Here is a 19,259-nt window from a genome sequence, read left to right as displayed (position 1 = left end):
GTCCAGTGGCCAGACCGAATTCGATCACGAGGCGAGCGAGAAGCGATGACGCCGTTCTCGTAGTGTTCCCATCGTTCCCTTTCACGACGAGGTGCAGCGATGACGGCGTCGCGTGCGTAATCCCCTGTAGACCGGCTGAAAAACATTTGGCAGGCTTCCAGCCCTCTGCCGCGTCCCGTGGCCATCGTCCTCTCTCACCTGTACCCACGCATTCGTCCCAGGCATCGTGCACACCGCGCACACGCTCCCCTCTGCCGCGAAGCGACCGTGTGCTTTTATCCCCGCAGTATCGATTCGCGGGCGGCTGGTTTACAACCGGCGTGTGCCACACTGCATCGCGCGTCCGCGCTGACAGCGGACTTCCGAATGAGTCGTAGATGCGTATGTGCGACTAGCCCAGTGTCCGAGGAGCGGTTCAGTGAGCCACGCACACAGCAGACGGACACGCTTGAACGCCTCGATGGTGAGTTTACGAATCAGGCGACGTCACGTTCTCGCCGCCTCGTGACTCCTTCGCCTCTCACCAAATCATACACGCTGCACCTGCACTCTCGATACGCGTCTGCCTACGTGACCGACCCCGTGCATTGTGATAATTTTCACGGACGTTCGTTTTCCTACACCCCCACTGTCTTTGTGCTCGTCGTGTCTGTTCGTAATTTCGTATCGCGTTCCGTTTGATCGTTGGCTGTACTGCTTTCCCAGTGTTTGCCTGGTATCTACGCGTTGCCGCTTGTGTTTACGCGACAGCGTCCGTTCGGCACGCGGATAAGCTGTCATCGGGGCGGAGATATATCTAGGAATGTACCGAACTGTCGACTCGGTAATCGGTTTTATGCGGCGTGACAGTGTATGCTTCAGTAGACGAGCTTTTAAGTACGCCGTGCACGTGATCGACGCAAGGTTCGTTCCCTTGAAATCCATGAATCGATTAGTGTCTTCTCAGGGTTGTTGCATGAGTACATGGACCTAAAGAACGGTGCATAAACTAAATGGAATTATGGACGCTAGTTGACGCTGCTTGTGAAACATGCGGGGAGCTTGAGGGGAAGGTATTTTCGGCCATCTTTGTGTGGTCAGCTGGTGCTGCCGTTCTATGTCATGCGGCGGGAAAGTTTGGAACTGCACACCTGAATTTTATACATTTAAAATTAATCTGTGAATTGCAGACTGATTGTCTGTCTTCGTGAGCAGTCGTGTTTTATAAATATAAAAATGTTTTTATGAATAATACCTATACGAATTATAATATAATGTAATACTTAAACTCGCCTGTGGAGTGCGTCATCGGTTGACCATACCGAGACAGTTGAACGTCACTTACGGTTGATTCTTCTTGCGACTTAATCCCCTCCAACGCAAATTATGCACCGTTCCTTAAGTCCATGCATGAGTAAGCCTTCGGAATCATCGTTTTTAACTACGTGAATATACTTGAATGTTCGCTTCGTATTACTTATCGCCAGTCTACGATATGAGCAATGCGAACTTTTCCGCCTTTGCGTTTTTAATACCGCTAGGCTCCGAAAGTAATGTACTTCCATTATGAATAATACAAAAAGTGGGTATTATTATATTTTTTTTTTACTTTTGTACTGCAAGGATATATTTATTAATGATACGCGTAATAAAAATGGGAATGTAGGCAAGGTCTGAATTAGATCTGAGGTAGGATCTTTTTATTTAACAACAATAAAATATTGCATTGAAATTGCACGAATGTAGTTATTTACCCCATACCTATATTAGAAATTATTTGAAGATAGTAGAAATGTAGAATTTCTAGAAATTGGTGGAAATTTGGGTAGATATAATTTGATCATACATCATCATTATTTATAGTTTTTATATTATTATGATTATATAAGTGTAAAATGATTGTGAAGATTTTAGATAACTCGGTAGGAACAGTACTCATAGAACTTCTGAACTTAATTCTATTGTCTGATTAAGGTATTACTCTAAAACGTGTAAAATGTAATTAATCATAACACTTAAATGACCCAAAATTTAAAAACGAAGCGAATTATTTAAAACAAATGTGTGATGGTAAATAATACTTTTAGTTTCATAAACTCGTATGGAATAAGGTCGTTAACTGAATATCTTCTTGCAATTTCCACGAAGAGTAATATGAAAAGAATGAATTTAAATTTGATCTGCCAATGCAAACAACTTCATCTGTTACTTTAAAAAAATAATTGAGTGCATTTATTTAAATTGAATATACCGAGTAAGTTCGTTTCACATATAATTTCATGAATAAGCTATTAACGATAATTTCTGTTTCTTAAATTATAGAAATAAACTCCTCTGAAAGCAGTGAATTGCATTACAGCTACATTCATATTTATTGAATTTCACATTGCAAATTGCATTTCTTTGATATGCTGGGAATAGCTGCCTGAGTTAAAGAGTATCGGACGATTATTATCTATTCAAGGCATACTCTGTTAGCTGAAAGTATAAGATCACCTCGCTCGTTACCTTTTATGGCAGATAAAGATAATAAGATTCTGAGAGCGAACCTACGCTTGAAAGAATTTCTTCTAAGTAAAATGGAAGTCGAACGTGAACATGCACTCGTTAATCAGCGAGCTGTCGTTTTTAGCTAATTTATTGTTCGTCGAAGCGATGCTGTACTTTCTAGGGCGGACATTTTCAACTACGTATCTAGTCATTGTTCCTCGGCCATGATAAAAAAAAAATGTGTACCGCGAGAAGGACCACCTGACCCTCTAAAAATAGCGAAAGCACTTTCATCTTTCCAGTCTCTTTGAGCAAGACCTTTGTCTCGAGAGGGTGACGAAATTCGACCGAAGGGGATAAACGTAAATGTCGTTTGGAATCGACTCTCACTTCTACTAACAAGGGGAGGACACCATGTGGTAGACACCGATTGCGATGAGCCTTGGCACGATGGATCTATGTCGAAAATAAGTAAATAGGTGTCCGAGCAGTTCAGCCAATAGGCCTTAATAATAGAGATATTTATATGTAAATTATTAAAAATTTCATAGTGGCCGTGGGGTTTTAGTGAGTAAAAATCCCACACTACCCTGGCGCCCCCGGGGGATTCCCCTCTGGAGGAGTCGGGGTGCCTTTTGAAAATTTCCTCAAGTTAAAAAAAATTTATAAATTTTTTTTTTTATAAATTTTTTTTTTATAAATTTTTTTTATAATTTTTTTTTAACTTGAGGAAATCTTCAAAAGGCACCCCGACTCCTTCAGAGGGGAACCCCCCGAGGGCGCCATGGTAGTGTGCGATTTTTACCCATTAAAACCCCACGGCTACTATGAAATTTTTAATAATTTCCATGTAAATATCTCCATTATTAAGGCCCATTGGTAGAAACGCTCGGACACCTATTTACTTATTTTCGATATAGATCCATCGTGCCAGGCTCATAAAAATCGGTGTCTACTACGTGGTGTCCTCCCCTTGCAAGATCAAAATTAACGCCAAAATATAAGAAAAATTACTGAACATAGTTACCAAAACATTCGTAAAAGTACAAAATTATTTCTTTAATTAAATCGTAAAAATATAGAAGACTTGAAATGTAGATTATTATAAAGCTTATACGTCACAGAATCTACGGCAAGGAAGCAAGGGACATAATATTATCATTCGATACAATTTTTATAAAAAAATTATAAAGTCTAAACCAACCATCCATTTAATGTTTCACAGTTCGATTATAATGTATGTTTCGGTATATACCTACCCTAGAGTCTTTTGGCACAAGATACGTAATTCTATGGTTTGCAAATAGAGTTTTGGATTTGTTCCTTTGGCGAAGACAGCGCGGATGTAAAATATATAGAAGAGGGTAGGAAATGTATGAGTTTATCCGACATACCAGTGATAAAAGTGTCTCGTATGGAAAAGTAATGGCTGTTTAACGCTACTTGTTTAACGTTCCGCTCCAAAATGTTGATGTTCTATCCAGTTAGTGCGTTTGCTTTCAGTGGCGAATATATTTTTAACAGAAACTTTTGATGCACTTCTACGTGCTAGAACGAAGTGTTCGCGTGTCAAGCGTTGCGAAAACCGTATTCGTTGGTGGGTAGGTCGATAAGCGTAAAAGCAAGTTCGTGCCACGTAACTAATTTTCAAGTGCAAAATGGCTTCCTTTTAATCTTACCGCCTATTCAACATTATCACGAAAGGTAGCAATTAGTGTCAGTACATTAATACGAATGGATGGAATAGAGGAAAGATGAATAAAACGCGTTGCAGAAATGAAGATTGAGATTACGTTCCTAGAATTAATATTTCCAAGCATCCCGAATCATTGGTTCGAAAACTTTTTCAGAAGTTTGTACGATTTGCCTATCCAAGAATATTAGCCAACTAGAGCAGAGAACGAAAAACATTCATGAATTTTTATCAAACCCCTGGTTTAAGTTCAATTATCCCAGTATACGAGTATCATATTCTACTAATCAGTTCAGGGCCGGCCTCTCCTATAATGGGGCCCGGATGTAAGAATTATTTTGGGCCCCAAATAATTTCTCAAAAAGGATAATAATAATACAAATAAAGAAAATAAAAGAAATAAAGAAATATATGACTTCTTTATTGCTATATCATTAATAATATTAGATTACTATAGGGTAGATGTCCCTATCAGTGCCATTTTATTTATTTTACTTAATAAAAACGTAACGTACAAAGATTACTGTGCACATAATAATAAGAACGGCTCCAATGTAATAATAATCGTTTTTCAACACTATTCTTTATACGTCACAATTTTATTAAGCAAAATAATTAAAGTGGTAGTAATAGGGACACTGGCAGTAATTAGGACATCTGTCCTATTACTATATTAGAAATTATATTCTAATTTATTTTTTGACAATCCTCGCACCCCGATCTGTGTTTAGAGCGTGAAATTCAAGTCGGTTTGTGAAATTAAATTAAGTTTAGTAAAATAAATAATTTTCATTCTCAATTTTTAGAATCAAAATTTGCTTCTTTCTTTAAAAGAAAATATTCAAGAGTCTGTGGAAGATAAAACAATAACGAGAACAAAAAATTGGTTCCGAGTACTGGAAGGAACACAAGCTGAGCATACAATAGTAAAGATCAATCGACTCTTTCATTCGTCAATAACAAAGAAACGCTTCAAACAATTCATCTGCCACGTCATGTATGAAGAATTATAATAAATGTAAAAGTAAATCGAAAATCGTTTTCGAAAATTCGTCTGGTATACGTGCGTCCGTACATCACAGTAGCAAATATCGTAACAACTAGGAATTAAATCAATCCTTATGCAAAAATAAATGAAAATTGTAGAACTTTTATTCAAACGACAACGTGTCTTCGAGTGAATTCGCTATGACGATAGTAATTGATTCATAATCAAGCAGGTACACGCGTACCTACTCGGCGGATTTTCGGAACCAATATTTCCAAAACCAAAGCTTCGTTCTAAAAAAAGTTATTCCACAATTATTTATTACATTAAATGTGGATTTATCTCATGGGTTGTACATACCATCTTTGCGACTACTGTCGACTTTTAATCAAGCGCACACATAGCTGAACAGTTTTTCAACTCGACTTTCTGGTAAACGAGGACTCCTATAAGGAAAACTAGCTTCTACATTTTCAATTTGATTTGCTTGTAGAATCACATTTTACCCGGTCGTGCCACCGGTTCGATGACACCCGGTATATTAGGAGCACCGCTAATATTCTTTTCTTCGTGGCATAAAGTGTCCGTTGTGTTGGCTGCGAATCACAACTGCCGTCGCAAACGATATCTTTTAACAACAGAAACAATCAATTAGGTGAAGCTGCGCAAAGCCTTACGAGATGACGACGTTTCCCCGCCGGCAGCGACAAATTGCCTAGCCGTTTCCGGCAATCCGAAGTTCAAGGGGTACCGAAGGAAGCGCCTTGTTCGTGTCAAAGGTATCTTTCACTCAACGTGCTCATGCCAGACTTGTGTCTAACCTCCGTTATCAACGTCTCCACTAACCCGGATAACATTGCTTTATCTTTACGATTTAACTCTATTAATTCGTCTGGGGGCTTTGCTTCTGTTCAGCTGGAATTGATACTCCACTCGCAACAAATAAAAGGGATAAGGGATTAGGGTTTATTTAACTCTTGAATGGCGGATGGATTTCCAATGAGAAACATTGCGGCTGCAAGGTTCATTTTCACGCATACCTAATTTCACTCCTACACATCCAAGTCTCTATATTATATTTTGATGTTGCGATCAAGAATTGTTATTTTGTTAAATAAATGGTGTTAATAAGGACGAAATTATATAAGTAGCTTGATACATGGGATGGGTCTAAATGCACCATGTAACCATCAGTCGAGGGCTAATAACTTTTATATAACTTCTGGCGTTAGGTCTTTCACAGTTGCAAGGGTGAATTTGCTAGACTTGATTGCACTTTTATTATTTCTACCAGATGTGAAAATTCAATGAATCCTAGTATGTTATATTCTTTTTGAAAAGGTTTAGGTTTATTCTTTTCCTTGGTACATTTAACAAAATAATACATTTACTTGCAAATTCCCAAAGATGGCATTTCGAGAACAGTATTCTCATATCGCCCAACGAACTCCAGTCCCACCTCTTTTTAGAAAGAGGGAATGTAATTGTGTGCTAAGCTTCATATCGTCTTAAAGGAAAGTGGAAGGGGATATGAGTATATATATATGTGAAATGTGTTTATTAAATTCTAAAAACAAAAACGATGTGTCACATTTTATGTAAAATATTTAAGTAATAATACAGCCCTGTTAAACACTTCAGTATTAACTTAGCGTCGCGGGTTTACACTTTCGTTCGTTACTGCATTCGTGACATCTGAATTAGGCGCGATAGAACGGCCACCTTGTATGAGCCTGGCACCGAGAATTTCGCATTATACTCCGCTAATAGAAATGAGGCCCACTTTTTAGAAATGTCGATGTGGAAACAAAACTATGTAGAGACCCTTCGGAGCACCAACTCGACCTCTTTGTTATACTCGTTGCGTTTATCAAATACAATGTACACTGCTTGAAATGAATACGGAAAATCTATTTTTTTTTAAAGAAGTTTGAAAAATAAATTATATAGTTTCAAAGTAATTTTCAATAATCAAACTGCTCCCAGTAGCTTCAATATATCCAACGTGCCCAGTAACTTCAATATACTTATATTTGGAAATAAGTTTTTCACTCCCTTTTTGTAAAATTGCAAACTTCTAGAATTTCTGAACTCGAGAACAGCATTTTTACTCGGTCCCCAGCTACACAATTTTTCGTGATGTAAAAAGTGTTCGAAAGGCTTAAGTAACTGAAAATCAGAAGAGTAGGTATGGTGCATGTTGAAATATCCTAATTTTAAACACCAAACGTTATGATACATCATTCGCAATATATTTGTTTAAGGATTATCGTGTAGAAGAAGCCATCTGCGTTGCTTATTCTTAAACTAATATCCGTTTCACTATATCGAGTTGTGAACAATGCTATTCTGTATTTATAGTTCTCTCCATTCAATAAAACTTCACACTTGTATTTAAAATAGGATCCATACACAAACGACAAATATTTTACACTAACTTAATATTTGAATTCTTTTTGTGTGTTCAGCATTCAATTGGAAATTTCAAATTTATCCAAGTAGGTTCGTAATCGTTTGGTCAATTTTCATAAAGTTTAAAATGAAATCCCTTCCTCCCACGTGGAAACTAAAATTTTTCAGCAAATTTCCCCATTGCTTCTTTTATTATCTTCGCGAAGTTCTTGTTAATCCGAGCAACTTTAGCTCGTGCAGTCTTTAACGCACCACACGCATTAAACATTAAACGACGCAGCAAGATACAGAGCGCCGTCATTGATTCGTATGACCACAGTTGAAGAGAAAAGTAGAACGCGAGAGAACAAGGGAATAAGGATTGTATATGGTCAGACGCGCTTTCCGAACCAATGTGCCGGAAGCTGAACGTGCCCGTAAGATTTAAAACGTCTGTTATTTTAAAAATTGTTCCCAGTGAAAGTCATCCAAACAGATAAAAACTTTCGAAGCGTACACAAATGTTGCAAAAATTTCATAAAAAAAATTTATGCCTCGATTTACGTTTTTAAGATGAGTTCTAATTTTCTGTATAATACCACGGACATCTTCGTATCACTTACAAAGCTCGATAAGGAGACTATTTGATCAGTAATAGGATCAACGAATTCATTACAATGGAATTAATAGGACACCGCGTACAGCTAAATAAAGGAACAGCTGTTTTTTTCATGTTCAGATAAACTTATCGGTGATAAACACCTTATCAAGCTATTTCGAATGAACCAGTCTTGTTTAGTGTCCACTGTGAGCGTCTCGCGTTTCATCATTCAGGCGGCTCCGACCGTAATTGTGAATTTACTCGAAGTTAATCAAACTTGTAAGTGGTGATTGTGAAGAATGGTAAAAAGGAAATTTAAGTTAATCCTGCTGTTTTATCTCCTGTATATATTTCGGTAAATTATGTGTTTGTGACGACCCACGATTTTCATATTGCATTTTCGCATTAAAATGTGTGTGCTGCTCGCTATTTGCACAAGCGCAGGTCCATGAGCGTGCGAGATGGTGCATGGCGACAGAGCCCAGTGAGTGATAGTTTCAGATGGATGTCGTTCGAGAGGAGTGAGAGCTTTTTACTTTTTGTTATTGCTGTTAATGGTGTTAAGTTCAATATACATACTTATAACTCCATAAAAAAAAATTAAGTGTCTACAAGCAACGAGCCACTCAATTCACATTACATTACTAAGTGGATATTTCTACGAAAGTGTTATTCTTTGAAGAAATTAAAGAAATTAATAATAATCACGCAGCCAATATCCCGCGTATTTATATTCGTTTCAAGTTTAATTTTGTTCTTGGAGTGGTATTTAGATGCAGTTGCTTCTTTTTAAAAAATAAAGTTCTTTTGAAAGCAATGCTTCTTAGACGCACTTTATGTTCAGCGATGCACTGTTGAAGCTGCTTAACAAAACTAATGTCTGTTGCAATATTTTTTGCATGACCATTAAGATTTCTTGGATGCATGTTTTCAGTCCTTTAATAGTGTTTATATCAAAATGTTAAACCCTGATAGTCGTACTTTAAATACAGCTAAAGAAATATAATCTTCGATTATAAAAGAGTGAATTAGTTCATTTTCTAAAGTAATACATTGCTATACTTGACGCAAAATTAATTGGCCCCTTAGGGCCTTTGAGGTGTGGCCTCGCTATACCATTTATCTACTCTGCTGCTACATTGTTTATTTCGAAAACAGGAAACAGAAACGATAAGGCAGAAATGAATATGTCAGGCCAATGAGGCGAATATCTGCTGGAGCAGAGAAAGAAAGTCAATATAGGAACGCGATACAGTTAGGATATAATATTGCATTAATCTGCAGACTTTAAAAGTACCCAAATTTATGGCTTAAGGCCAAACAAGTGTCCACTGACATATTTTGATAAAATATATTCAATCGCTATCTTCTGCTGTCTCATTTAAACTGACATTGTTTTCGCAATGTCTACATATCCGAAATACGAATCGTAAGCCCTGGGAGTGTCTCATATGAAGAGACCCTTATATCTCTTCACATGTGATCTGCTAACAGAGGTACAAATCCGTGCCAACGAGTACTTCAGAACAGGATTGGAAACCAGCATCCTGAGGATTTGGGGCACAAAGTTTCCCCTGAGAGGTCACACTTTATTCTTGGACGACTAACGTGGAATGGAAAAGCATCACTCACCCCACTGGTTAGGATTTGGAAGGTGAAGGGGAATACCCGACCCTTACATTTTTCATTGGAAAATTCCTCTATTAGCCCCCTGACGCTCTTAGACCCCAATTATGGACTGTACCATGGGTAGCAATGAAATCAGCAAGCGTGGATCTAAAAGCCCTCAAAAGCGTGCCACAAAAAAGAGTTAGATGGTCGAGGATGTAGGAACCCAACGGTTAAGGGGCCTAGGCAGTCGAAAAATCGATTTTTATTGCATTTTCCGAAAGTACTATCTTTTCTGAATAAAATGCCGCTTGGTTTCTAGTAAAATTCGCAAAATTGTAGATTTGGCAGCTAAAAACGTCAGGCGGCAACTTATAGCGTCGCATTTACCCAGAAACTTTAAACGCGTTCTTCTCGAATATTTTTTTCTCTTCATTTTTTCCTGATTGCGAACGAATTGAGGTTCAGATCGACTTGGAAAAAATTACAGGATGTGTAAAACATGTGTCATTTCAGCGCAAACCTCTGATATGGCCCGTAAAAGTTCGAGATTTTCATAAAAAAAATATTAAGGGGGTAGACACGTCACGTGACCTGGCAGATTCGGCAGGTCGGTATTACAGCATTTTTATCTGCACAGAAATGGTAATACCGATAGATCGACGATTACCCGGTGAACGCGAGAGGGAGCTGTTTGCTATTTCTGTATTCTATTCTGAATAAGGAAAGAAATTCTCAGCTGTTCCGTTATACTTATAAAAATTTAAACGGAAAGTCGGCTGGTACTGTAAACGTAGAAAATTCATTGTACATTTTAATTACTTGAAATGTGCTTATGCTACAATATTCTACGTTAGCAGTAAGGAATTCTAAGTGAGAAGGGAAAATAGATGAGGGAATGTCCCCAGAAAATGAAATTTGTTAGGTTAGACATTTTTTTACTAGCAAAGCACCGAAACAGAACATGAAATACACTTATTACACGTCCTCTGCAGAAAGCAGTTATCAACAAACATTATATATACAAAATTGTATTGAATGTTGCATTGGGCTTATAACCGAACAGAAAATATAACCTAAATATATGCTATATGACAACAAATGTTTAGTGGCTATTTCAGCTTCAAAGGCATCGCCTTAAAGTTGCAAATAAGAGGCGCAGGCCTTTCAAGAGGCGCTCCAAAATTCTGCGTCTCTTCGTTAAACAGTCACTGTCTCGAAACATCTGCGCCACTTCTCGCTCTTTAATTTGCTCTCCGGAGACATTACTTTGTGCCATCTCTTTCGACGGCATGTTCTCCTGTTACAGAACCCAATTTTGTGCATTCTGAAAATGTTCGCCAGATTTTGGCCCAGGTATCAGGAGAACATGAAGCGAAAGGCGGTACCCTGAATTTCAGCTTCGAAGGCATCCTCGATTGTCTCTCTGAAGACGTTACTTAGTGCCACCTCTTTCGACATCATGTTCTCCTGTTACAAAGCCCAATTTTGTGCATTCTGAAAATTTTACACTCCTAGAAGTCCAAAGACGCTCGTTCGGATATACGAACAGAGTTGAGGCTGATAAGAAAACAAAAGAAGGCGGCGCCTCTAGCGCTGCTCCTTGCGAGAGAATCAATCCCGAGGGGGCCATTTTGCGTCGAGTATACTAAAATCGGAGACAGCACCTATAGTTGAGACCGTCTGATTTGTTTGCAGCGGCGGAAAAGATGCTAGCGTCGAGACAATCGACACCAATCAATCCAGAGGAGACTGGCAACGAGCCCGAGACGAAGAATCCTGGCACGTCGCGAACCGAGGATGGCGATATGATGGAAGAGTATATTTGGATAGGTAGAACTGGCAGGAGGAATGCTATGGGATACATTTGGACTCGGGACGCTGAAACCAGATTACTAGATTTACCAGATCTCATCAAGGGGCTTTCCACTGTCACAGGTTAGTTGCGTGATTCACGAATTACCGAGCCGTTGCGCTTAAGGGGACATTCCTATCAAAATTTTTCTGAAAATCGATTTTTTTTTGTTTGCCTACTATAGTATCTATAGTATAGTATCTGAAGAATACTCAGTAAATGTTGTGAGACGAAATTCGTAACGATATCGATTCTACAACGATAGAAGCATCTCGACCTCCGAACACCGGCAACATACAAGCAAAACTTTAAACGTGTTTATTTCGAAACATGATTTTTCCGAATGGTAGACAGCAGAACAAAAGAAATTACGAATCGATTCCAAAAATCTAGGTTACATTTTCTTTGTAATTGAATTCACTGTTGCATCAGCCTTTGACCATCAATTTTAGAGGTTATAGTTCTTCGTTTTAACATTTCTAGGCGTAGAATTACACCTTTTTCGCATGTTTGTGTTTAAACGTGTACCAAACATCGCTATTTTGCTTTATCTGCCTTGTTAAATGTCGATGCAATAGTGATTGATATAACCCAGACCTATAAGAATATCTTTGGTTTTTTGATTTCGAATCTTACGTCGAGTTCTACTGTCTACCGTTTACGCTTCTTTTGTCGCAGCAGTGCACTGAGCGCATCGTAAAATTCGAACCATTACAGGAAAATGAAAAAAAAAGTTTCTATATCCTTGAATAACGAATAAAGAAAGATCATAAATTTTGTTTACTGCAAGTTGTATACTTTTTTGGAAAAAAATCCTCAAGATTACCTATTTTTTGGCGATTTCATAGGAATGACCCCTTAAGGAGTTATTCTGTATTGTTTAGGGGGCTCGAAAAATGGATTTGGATAATTCTATTTTTTTAACGATTAGAATCCGCGGAATGTGGTTTTAGAATATCAAAGTTGAAATTTGTAAAATTGGCAGAGTTATGAAGGTTCAAGGGCCGCCAAATTTAAGGGAAAGTTTTGGTTTATGGGGTCAAAATAAAACGAAATCTGTTTCACATTTTCTGTATCCCCCTCCTGTAGACACATAGTTGGCTTGTTGGTAACACTGACCAAGTAAATACAAAGCAAAAGCTTGCCCCCACTAAAAAAATTCCCCATATGGATTTTGAGTAATCTATTGTAAAAGGCTTAAAAAATAATTGCCTCCATTAATTCTCAAAGATTTTAGGATGGAATAATGGACTTGCTCTGTTTTATCAGCAAGCCGACGACATATTACACTTAATTATCGCAGCATCCTTATTCCTTAGGCAGAGTTACATTGAATAATAAAATATGTGCACGATCTAGTTACAGATCAACCGCTCATTGCCAGGCAAGATCCAAACGCGCCGGGGATGTCGAGATAGTTGGATTGAGGTGGCTCTAGCTTTGTTTCGCGACCATCTCTCTATCGTGACGGCATGTATCGTCGAGGCAAACAACAACAGAAGCGGCAAAGAATTGTTCAAAGTTCTACGAGGGCAGCGAGAACACCATCGACTCGCCAGATCGCGTCAAACCTCCGCGCACGATCGCTCGCGCATCTATGTTTGCGCTTGCGCAGTACGGCCACTTTAAGGCGCAGACTGGCGTTACTATAAGCGTTACTTAAAAGCAATTCTGTATGGAGTTCGTCAGTGAAGATCCTACGTAAGACAGACGAGTCGCGCGAATGTAAAGCGCACTGAAACATCATGAATAAAACGCGGTGTCAAGTTGTTCGATACCGGTTGAAAAGCAATGTGTCGAGGCAATGCAGCGACTCTAGCGGAGCATTGTTGTAACTATAGCTCGATGCACGCGAGGTCTACTTTGCTGCAATAAGAAACTTTCTTCGAGGCGTACGTGATAATTTATGTCCAGCGAAATCACGATCTAACGTATTTTATCGGGGGAGTTTTCAAGCGAACGTGAAGCAGTACGGCGCGCGCGGCGATCTCTTTTGGCGTTCAAGGGGTACGGTAAACAGAGGCGAGGGTACCCGCACACGGCGTACGCTTAGCGGTTAGATTATCAGCGAAAAGATTCATTACTTTTCCATAATGACGATGACGATTAACGTCTGTTCCACGCTTAGTGATTGACTGGCTCTAATGTTGTTTTTATTCTTTCACGCTATATATACATATATATATATATTTTTCGAAACAGGGATCTCTGTATTGGATCGAATATATTTTAGATGCTGTAAATTTTTGATTCAGTATTAACGTTCTCTAGGTGCTTGCAAATGGATTATTGGGTGGGGGGAGGGGGGAATCCATGTTTGTTGTTGAAATACTGTCACAATTTGCGTAGAATTAGTACTCCGTCGAAGCGGGAATTTTGGAAACAGAAATATACGTGAAATTAAAATTTGAAATTCTGTTATGCAACGTGGTGCTTTTTACCAGCATTTTGCAAATTGAAATTGGCCTATTATTAAATATCTGGGTACACACGTGGAACTTTGTATTGTTGCGAATTTAGGTTGACAATGAAACGAAATTTCGATAAAACAAACTCTTTGTCTACTCCTTCATAAATTCTTAAACACTTATACCTCATTAGACGCTTGATGTTTTATATTCGAAGATTCAGTTGGAAACGTATTTTCGCGTTAATTAATATTCTGACTGTGCTTACTGCGTTTGTCAATATTATAAGAATAGTACAAATAGGACTGGTTGTTTAGTATTAAACAGTTTCTCTAAGATGACTATTATGAAACGAAATAATCTAGGTTCATGTAAATATAAATACGGTAACAGAATATTTTTTGTTTCTTCTGTTGAATAAAATTGTTATAGGATTTGTTGAAAGAGTAGAATACTCGCTCATTCTCGAATGTTAGTTACTTATTTTGGTATAAAGTCCCAAGAAACCACAAAACCATAATAGATGATGAAAAAAGGAATTAATTTAAAAGATTCTAATATAAAGTATTTCACCTTAATTTAATGATTAACGTCAAGTTAAGATTAGTTATAGTTAAATGAACGATAGGATGTACAGGCTGACTGAGGAAACTAATTTAAAATCCAATTTTGAACACTGAATTCCACTTGTTTTTAATTTACTTTATTTGTTTGTAACACATTGTACGACAAAGACGTGGCAGATTGTACGAACAGAAAAGTAGTACCCTATTTATATAGTAATCATGAACCACAGGCAATTAAAAGGAGATAAGAATTATAGCATTAGCAGAATTTCGTGAACCATTGTGCAATATATACTAAAAACTTTGCAAGTTGATATTACTGTTACTAAACTTATTATTAAACTTATTTTAATTATACGTCAATAGCGATTCGAAACATTAGTCGACTAATTACATAATTTTTTAAGAAATTGTACAATGGTTATTCGAATAAGCATTTCGAGTAAAATACTTTTATTAGAATAATTATTTTGAATATGTATTTTTCTGAAAATTATTTGAATTTATTTGCAAATGTAGCTTTAGAATCTTTCGAGTCTGAATTATATCTTTTGAGAAAATGAGAATCATAAATTTGTCGGTATCATCAGAATCAAACCTTTCAATTTCTTTAATAAGTAACAATTTTTATACACTCACCCTGTGTTATAATTAGCACTATTTTGTAATCGATTGGAATTGTGATCATAAATTAGGTTCCCCTTCCATAACAGAAATTTCCATTCTTTCCCCTCATGGAAACATATTTATAATTGCACGCGTCTTAATCCCATTTGTACATTCGCAAGTGAAATTTATGTTGCAGTAGAAACAATTAATATTTTCTAACCAGACAATTTTGTGATTTTGTAATTTTTATCAGAGAGCATTTTAAAGATTCTAAGGGTAATGAGGTGTATAGATAAGTCTCTTTAGGTGTAAATCCTCTTTAGCATTAAATAACTGCACATAAAGTGTGCAGCGACTCATCTTTCATACTGAAACTTTAATTTCACGATTATTGGAAGACTGGTGAGCACGGAATTTACAAAAAAAGGTCGATTCAAAACTGTTGGAGTAGTCGAAAGGATCGAGTGGCTGAAAATTCAAGCACAGAAGAAGCTCGATGCATCGAACCAAATGGGTACTCAGCCTTTCAAATAATATTTCGATAGAATCGAGTATCTCGAATTAATTCGAATAATTGATCACTCAAGTTTCAACCTAGAAGCTTGTTCTTAATTTAATTACTTCACTAGTTCAATTGTATTTCCTTTAAACAGAAATACTAATTACTGTGCAATTTCCATTGGGTTATTTGAGAAATGGTTTTATTGGACATCATGTGTACAGTGCTCTAACTTATGTGTAAAAAATGAAACGTGACACTTAATCGAGTAAGATAGCTTTGTAAAAATTAAATTTAAAAAAGAAACACTACTCGTAATTATCGTACTGTAAATACACGGCGTATTCTGACATAGAATGTTTTTGCGCGTAGTAAGAAACAATTGACAATGATTTATTGTAAAAGAAAAACACGTTTGTTATCGTTAACGCGCCTTTATTGCGTAACAATTTAGCACTACGAATACGTAACAATATTGTTTCAGGTGTGTCAGACTTTCGCTACAATTTAAGTCGGTAACTTATATTGTTACTAAGAAAAAAAACAAATAAGGAACAAGTAAACAGCATTGAGCTCCTACAACAGTATTTATGTAAATGGTACCATGTAAGTTAGCGTGTAAGTATTAAAAAAAATATTCCAGCGATACTCATCAATCTCGCATTCATTTTGCCCATCCACAGGAGGGCTAACTTCTTTTTCCTTTAAATTGCGTAATTTTGTATAACGACAATTTGTACCAATTCGAGATTACTTGTGTATTACTATGATCTTGACTCAAGTACCAATATTGTGTTAGCTTACAAGGGGAGGACACCATGTGATAGGCATCGAATTTGATGAGCCTTGGCACGATGGATCTATGTCGAAAATAAGTAAATAGGTGTCCGAGCGTTTCAGCCAATAGGCCTTAATAATAGAGATATTTACGTGTAAATTATTAAAAATTTCATAGTGGCCTTTGGGTTTTAGTGGGTAAAAATCTCACACTACCCTGGCGCCCCCGGGGGATTCCCCTCTGGAGGAGTCGGGGTGCCGTTTGAAAATTTCCTCAAGTTAAAAAAAAAATTTATAAAAAAAAATTTATAATTTTTTCAAAATTTATAATTTTTTTTTTTAACGTGGAGATATCATCAAAATGCACCTCGGTGCCTCCAGAAGGGAATCCCCCGGGGCGACAGGGTAGTTGTGGAATTTTTACCCACTAAAACCCCCCGGCCACTATGAAATTCTTAATAATTTCCATGTAAATATCTCTATTATTAAGATTTACTTATTTTCGACATATATCTATCGTGCCAAGGCTCATCAAAATCGATGTCTATCACTTTGCAATGAATGTTATTCGAGAATTCGAAACTCTTCAAACCCAGATAACAAAAAAAAAGAATTAATAATCTTTCGCAGCGTGCGTCGAGAATTTGTATATTTTTATATTTTTATTTGTAATGTGTTTAACTATGGTCAGTAGAGATTTGTTAAAAAATTGTATTCACTTCAGTTCTTGAAGCAAGAAATCCCACTTACAAAACAGATTCAGCACTTCGAGAGTTTCGAGTTTCGAATCCTTGCAAATTTTCGGATTCGAGTTTCCGAATTATAAAAATTAAGCTCGAGCCTACCCCTAAGAAAACGATAATGTTTTCAAACTCAATAATTCCTTTTCCACTTTCAAAATGTTCGATAACGTCGGTGCATAACAAATTTAAATAAACATTGCTGTACTTAAAAGCCGTAGAGAGCTTGCAAAATGTTATTTAATTGAACACCCACCCCCTCGGGGGTGCACGTTTGCCTATGTACCGTCGATATACGCGTTTTGGAGGGATTTAAGTGCAGGGGACGAGAATCCGAGCGCAGATAACGATTTATAACACGACGAGACTACCAATAAATAATAAATGTCGATCGATGAGAAATGTTGCCGGTTGTGTGCACAGTGACGGCCTCGCGCCATTGAGTTCGTTATTTAAGGACTCGCAACCAACCATTGTATCTAGCGAATAAACACGATGGTCAGCGATATGCACCTCACCTTTATGGGAGCAGAATATAAATACAACTCATGTGTGTTAATTGACTGCGATATAAGTACTGTGTAACCCCGTGCCTTCCTCCTGCTGCTCCTGTGATAATCATCTTCAACGCGAAATCGGCCCATGATCGCTCACCGAGCACAGACGTAAACAAGCAGATTAAATTTTAACGATCGTTTCACAGTATCCCGCACAACAGAATAAATATTTAATCGAAAACATGGCTATGAATTAGCGCTCGACATGGGGTGTAATTTATTAAAGGCCTCGTGCACGCTCGTGTCGGCACTGCGTTCAGAGGGAGCATACTGGAGTCTCTAATCAATCCCTCTAACGATTCGTGACATGGAACGCAGATTTTCGTGGGAGATAATCATTCTGGGATGATATCATCGTGATTTCTAAGTATTGCTTGGATTACTACTGCAGCGTTTCCTGTGCAGGAGTTAGTTGAACTTTATCCCCCTGTTCGATTCCATTTAAGAGAAAATTATTTCCAGTTAGCTGGTGGATTTCAAAAATTGTACAATGTTGAATGGTTTTGGGGAGGTATAAATTTCTGTGACACTTTTTTTCATTTACATTACTTTTTAAATGGGGAGTGAAAATAGGCGATTGGGGCAGAAACACTTGGCGAGGTATTTTAAGTTTTTCTATTAGGAATTGTGAATATTTTTAGAGGGTACTCTTTATTCAAGATATGTTAATCTTTAGTAGAGCTGTAAACACTCGAATACGAAGAATTTCTTCGAATAATTCGAATATCCGAATATCCCTAATTCGTCGCATATTCGAATACTCCTAATTATTCGAATACTCCTAATTATTCGAATACTTCTAATTATTCGAATCTGCTGGTATTTGAATACTTAGAATTATCGAATATTCGTAGCAGCCCTAGTCTGTAGTCAATTGGCGATGATGCGAACTTAAAGGAACTGCTAAAAATGAGTTTTTCAGGCACAATTGCTGATCAACTTATTTCACTCATGAGCATCATGAAAAAATGAGGAGCAGTGTTTGCTATGTACTGATGGAACATAATGGACATATTAAATGGGAAAAGTCGAAATATTTCGCAGTGTTCGTTTCACAAAACTTGGCCGTACTGCATTTATGAGCAGATTATTTCGAAAATCAGATTCACACGAAGAAAAATACATTGTTACATTTAACTAAACTGTACAATTGCATATTGCAAATGTACTATTGTACTTTGAACCAAAATTGCGATTACAGGGAGTTGCATCTCCTTCAATTAACTTTCACCTTTCTTCTCTATCATTCTCTTTTGTGTATCTATGACCAAACAAAATATTATAAATATGAAAATTTGTAAATATCCTTGTAGCGAGTAATCAATAAAAATAGTGTTCCTTAATCATATTATTTCTTTTTAACCATATTTGTATTAACTAAAATTGTCCAGTGGAAAACATAGCTAAAAATCTGATTATCTAATCAATCTTGCACAATAATTATCGCCATTAAATATGTATTTTTGAAAAATTTCCCAGAGATTCGTGGCATTAGAAA

The 19,259-nt window shown here is 37.2% G+C and overlaps 1 protein-coding gene across 2 annotated transcripts; it reads left to right on the top strand.

Moving 5' to 3' along the window:
* Window positions 1-76: 76 nt before the first annotated feature.
* LOC143368143 (uncharacterized) lies at window positions 77-17,749 on the top strand. 2 transcript variants are annotated; one of them, XM_076810530.1, is made up of 4 exons: window positions 85-463; window positions 5,806-5,929; window positions 11,449-11,688; window positions 12,965-17,749. In XM_076810530.1, exons 1-4 carry the CDS (start codon window positions 461-463, stop codon window positions 13,021-13,023), a joined length of 426 nt encoding a protein of 141 aa, XP_076666645.1. In that variant the 5' UTR covers window positions 85-460; the 3' UTR covers window positions 13,024-17,749. The 2 variants fall into 2 exon arrangements, with proteins under 2 accessions (XP_076666648.1, XP_076666645.1); XM_076810533.1 differs by lacking the exon at window positions 5,806-5,929 and having other exon boundaries at window positions 77-463.
* The last annotated feature ends 1,510 nt before the right edge of the window (window positions 17,750-19,259 follow it).

This window comes from Andrena cerasifolii, chromosome 4, assembly GCF_050908995.1.
Source record: "Andrena cerasifolii isolate SP2316 chromosome 4, iyAndCera1_principal, whole genome shotgun sequence".
NCBI classification, from domain to species: Eukaryota; Metazoa; Arthropoda; class Insecta; order Hymenoptera; family Andrenidae; genus Andrena; species Andrena cerasifolii.
This window is presented reverse-complemented; position numbering and strand designations above follow the sequence as displayed.